Below are 12,989 nucleotides of genomic sequence, written 5' to 3' on the forward strand. Positions count from 1 at the left end.
TCATACCAGGAGTAGCCGAATCGCCTCTTGACATCCTGCTTTTATTATTCCTGCATGCAGGAAAAAGTGTGTGCACTGTCCCACAGCACAGCACACGGCGCCGTCCACCTTTAACTCCCTGGCCAATACTGTATGTTTATTTGACATGAGTGGATGCACAGAGCCACAATGCACTGTCAAAAAAGGGTCCACCAAGCGCAAACTTGTCCCTACCTTTGGATTTTGTCTCAACCTCTGGAACATCGCATTCCTTGGAGGGTTGAAGTTTTATTTTAGTTCAATGTAAAAAGTACAGCTAAAAGAAATAGAAATCTTCCTCTGGTAGAGAAATGATGTCTCACATTCAGGGACAATCCTTGTCCAGGCATATGCTTTTGAGACACTTTGATCACTTTAGCTGTCAATGATTCAGAGTAACTCTATTTCCTATGTCATAATAACATAATAATAAACAGACAAAGTCAGGTAACATGTACTTTAATTTTGCACTGCTGATGAAAATGAGACCCCGAATACCGAAAGCACCTGGACTCGGGAAAGCCTGCAGCTCAAATTAGCAATAGTTTAATACATTGCAACACAAATAATTCAGACTACAACCATCCTGCACGGCTTGGCACAAAACGGTGTCATGTTTCCCTTACTTTCCATCATCATGTAGAATAGACTGTGAAGCAGGAAATATACATCAAGTCTTCGCGTCAACATCCCTGTTTGCTTTTTTTTTGTATTACTGTTCAACTTCCAACTGGGATATATATCCCAGTCAAGTGGGAGATGGTTTACTATGCAGATTTGGCACAGATCCTTGGTTAATGAACAGCGCTGGCTTTGGTTCCTTTAAGTTCCATCTGGAGGACTCAGTCGGAACAGAACACCAGGCTGACCCCTGGAACTCCTCCCTCTCTCCTCTGCGACAGTATATTTGTGCATAAAAACGATGGTGGAGTGATTTAGAAATGAAATTTAAAAGAAGCAACATAAATCAAGCAGCGAATAATCACTTGGAAATTTCCAACACAGACCCAGCATATTAGGACCACAGGGAGCACAGCCAACCATTAGCGAGAGTTTGTTGGTCTCACATCATCAATTTAATTAAAAATCCATTTATGAAGGAGGCCTGGGGAAAGTTTTTCTTTTCCTCCCCCTTTTAGGGAAGCCAAGACTTCAAGGCCAAAAGAAACGAGTCTTGAGTTACCATGCTGAAAGAACAAAACCGAATGCAATCATTATATCTCCCTCCCAACATCCAAACAGATATAAAAGAGTGAGACCTAAGGGGGTGTATATGAAGGCTCCTTAATGGGCTGCATAGTTATGTTTCCATACCTGAATAGGTTGAAGCCAATGACGATACCTGCAAATAGTAGCGGTGGTGTTTTAATTAGAGTGGACCCTCCATCAATCATGGCCTTTGAGTCTGACAGTTGAATCCCTCCCAGGCCAATACCGGCGCTCGCTCCTCGCCCTTCACAGTCCACAGGCTGAGCTCCACAGCCGTGGTCCCAGTGCACACACCGCGCATGAACCCTGCTTCAATTCCCTGCAGCCACCAATAGGGCCACAGCGACAGGATAATCACAGAGGAACCCTCTGCAGTAGTACATTTCAGAATGGAGCAGGTAAAGAGACGATGCTCGTTTTTTCATGTCAAGAAGGTAACGGAAAACCATTGTCTTGAAAAAAGAAACATAACACAAAATCTAAGGTACAGAGACAAATGAGGGGGTGGTTTTAGTGCCAGCATGTTTCAAGTCTTCAATTGTCTAAAAATTGAAGACAGAATTTTTAGACAATTTTGCTTTACCACGAGCATGGGAGTAGACTGAGCACTTTGTCACGTTCTGAAGGTACTCAGGACTGTTAGCTTAGCTTAACGCACAGACTTCAAAACAGTTCTAATTAACCTGCCAGCATATGGAATATACTCTATGTGCATTCACATTCACAGCTGAACCAATGTGGAGCTGAAATGTCAATAACATCATTCGTTAACAGAAAAGTGAGTTATGGAGTTCCACAAAGGTCTGTACTTGGATAAACACTTTTCATCCTAATCCCTTAGGCAAAGTTATTTGTTGGTCCAATGTGAATTTTCACTGATTATACCCAACAAATTTTGGCCAGACCAAACTACTCTTAGTTATGCTTGAAACACGAGAACATAAAAGTCTGCATGGCAAGTATGTTTCTGGTAGTAAACTCAAACTAAAACCAAGGTTCCTGTACTCGGTTCTGAGCACCTCAGAAAGTCAACACTGATAGATGTTGGATATGTTATTTTCCTCCCCAACCTTTAGGACTGCATTAGGTACTAATGCCAAAATTGGACCTATTCTGTTCTGCTGTGATTCCCTCCTATCTGGCTGCCCCAATACGACCCTTCACTTGGTTCAGAACGCTGCTGTGTTCTCTAAACTTAGGGGGAACAGATCACATTTCTACAGTATTGCCCCCCCTGGTCTGGCTTCCTATGAAATTGAATAGGCGGCAGATCTTTCAGTCACTCTGCTGTGAAATCGGCTCCCATCTGGGTTCAGAAAGCAGACACTCGCTCCTTATTTGAAAGTCATCTTGAAACCATAGTCTTTGATAAAGTTTATAGTGCGGGATGTATGAGCCAACCCTAAGCTGCTGGATTCCTAGCCTGCCGGGGGGTTCTCCGGTGAACCTTCCCTCTCTTCCTCTATTGCTAACACTTTTGTCCTTTGTTGCTGCTGCGGTTACTATTTCAATATTTCTTCTGCTCCAGTTTTGCTGCTCCTTCACCTTTACAGGTCCTCCTACATGGAGCTATAGACCCTGGATGTGTGAACGCGTTGTGAATGCATTTTTTGCTCAACGCCGATCATTGCGATCATTACTGGTATATTAATGACACTTTAATAGCATCCGCTACTATAGCCAACAGTCAGAATTGTTCTGCCCTGGTGTACCATTGGCACTACTGGTTACACTAAATAATGTACAACAAATAAGAGGGAAAGAGAAATTTCAAAACAAATTGACTAACTCTTTTAGTTGACCACGAGGGCGATGGAAAATATAAAAATTTGACAGAAGAAAAATAAATCCAACATATTTATTTTCTCTAAATTCCAGATCTGACTGTAGTTGGTGAATAATGTTTATTCAGTTTTGAAGGTTGCTTTATCAGTGTTATATACATGTTCAAAAATGTAATAGAGTTAAGCTGAGCCCTATTTAGCAGATCTTCTTTGCTATTTTCATAGAGTACAGATACTCCCTATTCAGGAGTGTCTTTAGAAATGTGTACATTGAATATATTTTGCTCAAAGATAGCCGGGATTGGCATCAGGCCCGCCTGTGACACTGAGTGCAGGAGAAGTGGCGAAAGAAAATTGATTGATGGGCTAATGTATACATATAATATATGATTAGCTGCAGAAAAAAAAAATCTTCCACCAAAGAGCAATGCAACCAATGATTGTCAAGTTTTATTCACTAAATGTTATATACCACAATGTGCAGGTAAAATACAAAATTGTATTTTGAAAGCTTGCCAAAAAAAAATGTTTGGAACGTTCATGTTTAGTTGACAGTATCACTGATGCCACTTTTTTATTAGAACTGAATCCAGTATCAGTAGAAAGCTTGTGCGTTTCCCTTTGTCACTATGTCACATTTGTAAGGGTCAAAACTAACAACTGAGAAGTGAGTGAGTTCAAAAGGAAGTTTTCCCTGAAATTGCGAGGTCTTGATATCGAATTCATGGTTTGCGAAGTTAGATGATACCTGTCACCTGTGGCAGTGGATTGGCTTCCCACCGTTCAATTAGGACTCGTGGCAATATGGTTGTATTGGTCAGTCAAGCTAAACCCACGTGTGCTCAGTTGGGCTTAAATCCAAGTCTGTAGTGCAGGGGTCACCAACGTGGTGCCGGCGTGCACCAGGTAGCCCCCAAGGACCTCATGAGTAGCCCGCAGACCCGTTGGAACTCATGAGCTCAACAAGTGTCTTCACATAGAAGAGTATCATTAACAATAATATATAACTCAGAGAGTTTGTTATTTCAGGAGAATCTAGCAAACTGGTAGCCCTTCATACGGCTCCGGACCCATGAAGTAGCTCTCAGTGCCAAAAAGGTTGGTGACCCCTGCAGTAGTGATATGGGATTCTCACTACAAGGAGAATTGTACCGAGTGAAAATAGCCTTCAATGTGAAAATGTTGGAAATGCCACCCTGCATTGCGATACTGTCACCCCTTAGGGTTGTTTGTCGGTTGTCCCGACAATCAGCAGACTCAACATCATCCACGATTCAACGTCATCCAAATTTCTTCTCCGTACAGTCAGCCGATGCCAGGCGGGTGCTAAATAGCAAATCCTCCATCTAGTCAAAACAACAGAATCAATACCAGCTGATCAATACTGTTAGACTGAGAAAAAAATTGAGACTTTATCCCAATGTCCCAGTTTTTAATATGAGAGTTGACCTCAACTTTGGAGGTAAGATTGTAGCCTTCAACTTCAAGACAGTGACTTTGCTCTTTAGTCAAATCACTATTGTTCTACAAATTAAAAACATTTCTCTGCGATGGGCTAATGCTTGACGTACTTACTGTGGCGGGACTGCAACAATCTTTTTTAAACTTTAACATAATAGGACTCGAGTGTCTTTGTGTATTCCTGCACCGGGATTGTTAAGCATTCGAGGGACCAAGGCGCAAAAGCCACTAATGTTTGGAGACTTCATCCAGTGCTGCTAACATAACCGGTTCATCTAAATGGCAGCCTTAATTACACTGGAGGTAGTCCCACTGTTTGCTGAAGCATCTCACCCCTCTCCTTCCAGGCCGATAATGCAAGCAGGGGGCGATTAACAATCTGATCCACACTCCGCAGCTACAGTTAACATAATGTGGCTATTTCTCTACTTGATGGAAAATAATAACAGACAGAAAAGAAAAAAAAATCCCAATCAGCCCAAACTACTGTGATGGTAATAACGTTCTCTGAAGGAAATGCAATTTTTCAGCCCACTGCCTTTGTTTGGGAAGTTTCCAGAGATGATTATTATTTGCGCAATTATCTGAATAATGGAAGGTCCATTTCCTAAAGGAAAATGTTTCCCACCTTTCACCTACAGCCATCTCTGTTTCTTCACACCCACTCCCGGAGAGGCAGAGGGAGAATATTTCTCCCCTGTTCTATCAGTACTCTTTTCCCACGGGCGATGGGGCACAGGTTAACGACACCTTAATTGGTATTTTCGTCAAAGCTCACCAAACTTTAAACAGAGGCGGCAGTAGCCGGAAATGTCACATTATCATGTTATTCAGCTATTTAATTTAAAAACCCCATATACTCTGGTCGTCATGTCATGGTGATGCGATTTAATAGGCGAGATGAGAGCGTTACTGGTCATTGCCTCCTTCCCCCAGACGGTGTAAGTGGCGAAACTGTGTAGCTTGTGGCAACAGACTTTCTAATGAAATGCCCTTGATGAAGTGTAGGTCTACGTGGCAATCCCCCCCCCCACACCCCCCACCTTCTTTTGAGAAATGAATAGCTAGTGACACTGTGCTCTTGATATTGTTGTGTATTTTTTTTTTTTTTAAATGTTATGAAAATACAATATACAGAGCAACAATACAACGCTTTGGAGACAGTTTGATACATACATAATAGGTTGTTTGCCGCATGAAATAGGATGAGAATGAACTGGAAAGTTGTGCCCCTCTTTGTTTTTTTCCCCAACGACATGCACAAAAGTCTGCCAGCCTTTCCAGGACTCTTCCACACGATACGTATCTGACATAGAAATATCCAAAGCGTTAAAAACTTCCAAAACCATTTGTATGTGCGCACGCATTCAGAACATCTACCTAATCATTCTATTGTTCATTTTAAAATCTACATATTGTCAGGAGATAACAGGTAGTTGCTGCAGGTCAGTTCTGAGGCTGTAGCAATCAAATGATGATTAAGAAGGTGTCACTTGATGAAAAAAAAGAACACTCAGTGTCTTCAGTCAGTAACATATTTGTTTTTTGTATTTTGTTGTTGTTGATGTTGTTGTTGTTGTTGTCGTCGTTGTCGATTCATCCAAAAACAGGACGATCCTTCTTCAGTTTGATGACCCTTTGGCAGTTTGAGATGATTCAGAAGTACGACTTCCGCCCTTTTATCAACTAGTGGTCGAGTCTGTGTCCTAACCCACTGTCCCTCTCAAAGGCATAAGGGTGAGTTTGTTCCAAGAGCACATGGTACATTATGCCAAGTCTTTTAACGCATTGTCATTTAGCCTTTCCATGTAATTGCGAAGCTCCTTGGATTCCCCAAGCTCCATGTCTTGGCACACCCACTTGATGTCCTGGCTGTGGCATCCAGTCAGTGTGTTAACAGTGGGGTAGCTACTGTCCAAAGGGATGGTGGTGAATGTGGTGAACTTCACTCGTTTTCTCTTGGTGGTGGGCGAGTCTCCTTTGCCGTCCTTGGCAACGCAACTCATGTCGGCCGCCCGGTGCACTTGGCCCTGCACGTTCTTTTGGGCCGAGCTGCCGTTCAGCAAGTGGGTGCCCTCCTCAAGTGCGCTGCTCGAGTCCATCATGGAGGTCTGCTCCTCCTGCTGGGGCGACAGGCTGACCTGGCTCTCCAGCAGCTCTGCCTCGTTGCCCAGCCACACCCAGTCATGGGCGTGGTTCATGTTCTCCTGGCCCTCAATGGAGAGCTCTTTGTGACGGTACTTCAGGGTGTAGGAGATGCAGTTGATCAGAAAGACGAGGATCGCCAGGCAAAAAACTCCAAGGAGGGCATACATGCCAATCTCCAGGTCTGTGAGGCCTCGGGCACTATGGATAAGGTCGTCGCCCATGTTGCGTCCACGAGGGAGGTCTACTTGTGGCGGGAAGTCGGCAAAGTCTACGGGCATGTTCTGGCTGCCATCGTTTGAGAGCTTGTCTCCGCTGGGTCTGCGCATGATGGCGCTTCTGGTGGTGGTGGCTCTTCTCGATACGCCATCCTCCATGTCAGAGATGGAGCTGTATGTGAGATGAAAAAAGTTTGTGTCGAGCCCGGTCCGGTCCTGAGAAGGGGGAAGTCTACCTCTGTTGTCCATGTCATCTCCATCGGGGCCATAGTCGTTGCTCCCTCCCCTCAAGGTGTCGCCCTGGCCAAACTTCACTCTCACGTTGCAGCTCCCCGCCGTCAGGATGCTGCGGCGCTTGAACTTCTGGCAGACCTCGCAGACGGTCATTTCCAGCCTGACCAGTTGGCCTTGGCCCTCCGCCTCTGTCACGATGACGGGCCATTTCCAAGAGGGGTGCTGTTTGGCTGTCACTACTTCCTGATTCAAGGAGGTGGCTGTCAGGACAAAAGAGTCTGGACTGTACATGTCCAGAGGAGCAGCGGAGCCATCGCTGAACTGCAGCCAGGCACTGATGAAGGCCTCCTGTGGAAACACAACAACGGTACGTGAGAAAAGAAATACTAGCTAACGTTAAAAATACAGAAGCACCTGCATATCGTCTTGCTAAATGGAAATGTACTGCAAGATAAAATATACATTGTTTTAAAGCATTGCCCAATGTTTACAGCATGGTGGTGCAGTGGTTCGGAAAGGACAGTGGTGGATGTCATCTTTGGATTTATGGACAATTGTGAGCATGCAAGCACATGAGTAAGAAGATTGTCAGTTAAGTTCCAACTGGTGGCCTTTCTCTGTGACATTTGCATCTTCTCACTCTGTCTGCTTGGGCTCTAGAGACACTCCAGCTTCATCCCACAGACCAAAGATCAGCACATTAGGCTATTTGAGGCTATTCTCCACATTCTCTGTGACTGCAGACAGTAATTGGCTCTCTGTTGTCCTGTCATAAACTGGCAGCTTGTTGTTCTTCAAGGGTGACACTTCCGTTGGACGTGATGTCGATGTAGGTGAACTTAAGGCACAGAAAGGTTATCAGGAGACATACTGTTTTAAGTGTAGTACAGGAATATTAGGGTAAACATCTTAACTTGCTAATGTAATACATTAACTTAAATCTAAACCAATTCTTAGCCAGTACTGAATTGAACCCAGGATCTTCTTGTCAGCGGCAACAGCGCTGACTAGCACACCACCACGTCATTGTGACAATTTGCAGCAATTTGTGCTTTCACTGGGAACTGACAAGTAATGTCAAATCTTTTCATCCTACTAAACCCAGATCGAGTGTCCACGGTGCTGCTCTTTGCAGGCTCCACTATCTCCTGTTCTTGGCTTTGGCCTGGAAGAACAGTTTCTGTTCAGATGATAGTATTCGTCGTTTATCCCAGACTTGAGAGATAGAGTTATTTTTTTTTATACCTCAACAGCCTACCTTAAAATACAATCATTTCATTGTAAATGACGACATAATAATTCCCACACAATTAACAGTTTCTGATGCGTCTTCTGATATGCTACCACTTTGACTGCTCGCTCACTGACTGGTCAATTGGAAAAAGGTCCGATGCTAAAAAACAGAAAAGGAGCACACCACACTCACTGTAGCAGAATCAGACAAACTTTGGCCGGCAAATCCTTTTAATTCTTCTGCTTGCGCTAATTAAATGGCTTCAAAGTCCGGCCCAGCCTAATTTTAACTACACACAAAAAGTCTTGACTGGTCCCTGAGTATTTAGAGAACATTTCTGTCTGCTAACCATTTCACTTTGCAGGTAGATATGTTCATGGGGAGGTGCGCGATGTTCCAAATTTTCTGACTTGAAGTCAAAGTGAAAGAGTTGACAGGGGGGTGGGGGGGCAACGAGCTTGATGGACAGATCAAAGAGGCCACAACAGCAAAAAGCCAAAGCAAAGCACAGCAGAACATGATTTCGCCTGTGACTCATATTTCTGCTACAGAAGAGGCGGCATTGCTGTTACATGTTCTCACCTAAGCTTCCATTTCTATTAACTTCCGCAAGTAAACACATTCGGTTACGCTCTGGCTTCCAAGCCTGCAAGTTAAGAAGGTTCCGCATGGCACGCACACACATACACATGCATGATTGTGAAGTCAGAGGATGTTAGTGATGAGAAATGCAATCAACAATGAATTCTTGATATTAGGTGCAAAGTACTTCTTTCTATTCTTTAAAAATATACAGTATTGTACAAACAAAGACGTAAATACAATTTTCTAATTAAATGCGTGTCATCCAGAGAAAATAATCAGTGCTGTAAAACACAAAATCACTGCCCTCATTATAGCAGGATTAATGAATCTTTTAGATAATCACTGGTGTTTAAATCTATCAATCATGGCCGTCATCATGATTGTCTGTTTTAAGCTCTTCTGTTTTAATTCTAATCAAACGTTGGGAAATGGAATTCCTGCCCCAGTGTCATGTCCCAGGAGAAATGCAAAAACAGTGAGAACCACTGATAAATATCAAAAGATGAATTCAATAACACGAGTAAGGGAATTCATCCTGCTTTCCAAGATGCACTTACAGTAAATATGTGTAAATTTGTTAACTTCCCACAGTGTTTCAGTTGTTTTAGTCATAAGAAATACATCTCATATTTTATTATTCCTTTTTAAAAATAAAAATTGTTCACGTAGTTGTTCACCATTTTTGCATATCCCCACCCTGCTGCAACAGGAGGCAGATCAAAGTGTACAGTTGATGCTTTAGGCTAAATTCTCAGAGGAATTATTTTCCCATATAGCTATTTCCAGGTTACGCAACCCCTGGTGCTGCATGTGTCAAAACTGAGGTAAAACAAAAGTTAAACAGAAGGGTATTCAGTCATTAAAGCACAGTCAAATGTTGTGTAGCAGTTCTATTCTGCAGTTTCCGGGAACTGGGAGGGTTCAGCAGCTTTACTGAGCTAAATCGTTGCAGCTGCACCTAAATGAGCCGCAGCGCACTGACCTGTTTGGGGCTCTGCAGGACCTCTTGCGTAGTTGTGGTAGCCAGGATGGCCCTGTTGCTCCCTGGACTCAGCTGCACAGTCATGGACAGGCCAGTCACCAGCTGGACCCCAAGCTCCGTGATGGTCACTTTGTCATCCACCACTGTGATGGTCTTCTCAGCCAAGATTGCGTCCGACAAAGGAGACAGCACCTGGGATACGACAGAGAGCAGTTTTGTTTTTATTATTGGCGTCACTGCCGCTATTTTCAAGCAAGCCATAATTTGTATGATTTTCTCATGATTAGATGACTTTGTAATAGTGACTCAACCGACTGTATAGCCCTAAAAATTGAATAATGGAAGCTTTTTCATGCCATTCTCCGTGCACTCAGTGTTGCTGAGGTTACTCCCGGGTGAAATCGGCAACGACAGCGTCAATAGCTGCAGAGCAGAAGTGAAAGAAACCAGCGACGGAAACTTCACCGGCACAAAATTCCCCACAGACTCGAAGTCTCCGCTGGCCAGAGCGCTTGATTGACAAGCTAAATCTGGCAGCATCACATCAACAAGCATTTAGCAGAGCAGAGAAGGTGTCACCCAACATGTAGGGAAAAAAGCGGATTACCAAGTTATAGGTGGTTGAGGGATAAAAAAAAAAAAAGAAAAAGAAGGAAAAAAAAGTGTTTTATCCGGCATGAAAGACCAAGCAAGTCTCTGTGCAATATGCAAAAGCAGTATGTGGAACTGATGTTTTTTTTCTTTCCCCCTCCTCCGAATTTTATCTCTCTGCTCAGGTGGTGCGGATCAAACAACAACTCAACTTGGCTGCCATCCAACCTCCTGTAGGTAAGAATCCGTTCCTTTTGATTAATAGTGATAATCCATGGGGAAGGTACACTTTTGCCCCAAAAAACAGAGGTTGGAAGTCAAATCGTATTTATGATAAATTCTATATGTACTCCTGCAAGTTGTGCTCTGTGCCTCCACAAAATCCCCCCCCAACCCCTTTGCTTCGGTCGATGTACTTTGTAACCCTTTGCCAGCCAAAGCAAACCTCCATGCCGGCGAAGTGATAAAGAACAGTGAGAGAAAGTACAGAGAAAAAAAAAGACACCTGTGAGTCTAAACCAATAGTGCCCAGTATGAACTGTCAGCGTGATTGATGCTTGTATGGAGAGTTCACAGGTTCGGGAAGCAAATGTTGTCAAAACCCAAATGAGAATTTATTCTTTTGGTTCCCAGTTTTCATTCTAGCGAGTGCCTTCATTTTGTTTTGTCTGATTCTCGGTGCCGCCAGATGGGAAGAAGCCAAATGATCTCACAAATGCAATAACTGTTGTACATATTGCCACATTGTGGCTTATCCATATTCTCAGATCCTCAACCAACCGAACTGCATCAGATCAAGCCTTTAATTCCTTCTTTTCCTACTTTTTACATATGAGCATAATCGTGGGGAAATATTTCCTGGTACTCCTGTTGTATCTTAACTGAGATTTGGAAATTAATGCAACCAAATAAACAGGTCATCTCACAGTACAATCTGCAGCATGATTAGAACTGTTAGTTTTGTATAGTAATGTGAAATTTGCTAAAAATCAAACTTTGTTTTAAATATTCTGCACTCTTCGGCTGACCCCACCTGGATGGTTGTCATCCCCGTGTCACGTCCCACCAGAATCTTTCTGTCCAACAGCTGTGCAATCTGGGGGTCCTCCACCTTCAGGTAGTCCCACACCAGCTCAGTGATGTCCACCTGCCAGTCAGAGCCCAGCATGTAGCTGGTCTGGCCCCGGGAATCTGCCGACTCTGCGATGAAGTGAGTCAGGACTCTGATCATGGCGTGCTGGTACTGCAGCGCACAGCTTCGTCCCCTCCGGTCCTCATCGTCCTCCTCCTCACTGTCCCGGGCTGACCTGGGGGTGGGGAAAAAACAAACAAGAGAACAACAACAACAGCAACTCAGTACACGAGTGATTGTTGTTTATGGAAGCAATTTTGATTTTTAATATCCACCCTGGGAAGCACTGTTTAGGATCCTGGTTGACCAAGTGTCCTACTTTGCGCGAGACTACACAAACTTTTATTAACTCTCCTCCATATTAAAATGTAATCACATACTGCATCAACTTTCCATTTTAGTCTAGACTTCATTTAGCACTCACATCAAGTAAAATTTCAGCTTTTCCCCTCTACTTTGTACTGTCAATGTACAAAGTGGACAGTAAACTGGAGGATGTAAACTCAGGAAGTAATTCATTAGAAAACAAAACATTTAACGTGTAATATGTATGTTGTCTTTTCTTATTTGATGATGATGACAACTTTAAAACCGTATCAGTGGTGTAAGTAGCCAAATGAGCTAGCTTAAATTGGCATCTGCTCACTGGTTTCTGCACTCTCAGCTCACTGCAGCATCAGGTATTAACACTGTGGTGTGTAAACTCATGAAGTAATTTATAAAAAAAATAAAAATAAAACATTTAACGTCCAACATTTATGCTGTCTTTTCTTATTTGATGATGATGACAACTTTAAAAACCGTATCAGTGGTGCAGTAGCTAAATGAGCTAGCCTAAGTTGCTATCTGCTCGTTGGTTTCGGCACTCTCAGCTCACTGCAGCATCAGGTATTAAAACTGTGGTGTGTGTTTATTTTATGTATACTGTCTTTATAACATGTGAGTAAGGCTAAGATAGTAAAAGACAAAGTGGAATTTTTAAAAGAAAAACTTCCAAAAAGTGGAAAATGTATGTTGATTTGAGACAGTCAGGATTTAGCATTAAATCAATTCTATTGCGGTAAAATAGGGGGAACAAAGATGAAAAGATAGTAGAACATTCAACCATCATAGATCTATAGAAAAGTAGACAATTATAAACACATCAAGCAATCATGACATGCACGCACATTCTAACTTCTAAATATGCGTGGAATTACTAAGTGGCGGCTGGAAAACAAATCCGCATTGTGCAACCTGTGCTGTTTTCGGCAGGTTACTTCATTATTTCATTATTTTAATTAAAACAAGCTTTCTGTCAGACGCACGTGGTGATCAGCATAACTCACACAGGGATGCTTAGCCGACACGGCTCCGGCAAATGATGCAGTGGCGGTGATTAAGCCACTAACCGAGC

General features: G+C 43.0%; 2 protein-coding genes across 6 annotated transcripts in view; one reads left to right on the forward strand and one right to left on the reverse strand.

Moving 5' to 3' along the window:
• slc15a4 (solute carrier family 15 member 4) overlaps nucleotides 1–12,138 on the forward strand; it is a 45,496-nt gene extending 33,358 nt beyond the window's left edge. Inside the window, exons 9-11 of one of the 5 annotated variants that reach the window (XR_012929071.1) lie at nucleotides 6,083–6,209; nucleotides 10,647–10,698; nucleotides 11,531–12,138. Coding sequence is in view for 3 of the 5 variants with exons in the window: in XM_076047219.1 (XP_075903334.1) it covers nucleotides 10,647–10,698; nucleotides 11,229–11,346 (170 nt within the window). In the remaining 2 variants the exon portion in view is untranslated. Of the gene's footprint in view, nucleotides 1–6,082; nucleotides 6,306–10,646; nucleotides 10,699–11,228; nucleotides 11,443–11,530 lie in introns of those variants that run through there. The other 4 variants (XR_012929070.1, XM_076047219.1, XM_076047221.1 and 1 more) reach the window with 4 other exon arrangements.
• Nucleotides 6,038–12,989, reverse strand: part of LOC142902294 (transmembrane protein 132C) — a 167,413-nt gene continuing 160,461 nt past the window's right edge. The window contains exons 7-9 of the mRNA XM_076047218.1: nucleotides 11,495–11,768; nucleotides 9,871–10,062; nucleotides 6,038–7,417 (exon numbers count right to left, since the gene is read on the reverse strand). Coding sequence (XP_075903333.1) covers nucleotides 6,239–7,417; nucleotides 9,871–10,062; nucleotides 11,495–11,768 — 1,645 coding nt within the window. The 3' untranslated portion in view covers nucleotides 6,038–6,238. The remainder of the gene's footprint in view (nucleotides 7,418–9,870; nucleotides 10,063–11,494; nucleotides 11,769–12,989) is intronic.

Source organism: Nelusetta ayraudi, unplaced genomic scaffold (assembly GCF_046127955.1).
Source record: "Nelusetta ayraudi isolate G7.1 ecotype Tasmania unplaced genomic scaffold, CSIRO-AGI_Nayr_v1 ptg000092l, whole genome shotgun sequence".
NCBI classification, from domain to species: Eukaryota; Metazoa; Chordata; class Actinopteri; order Tetraodontiformes; family Monacanthidae; genus Nelusetta; species Nelusetta ayraudi.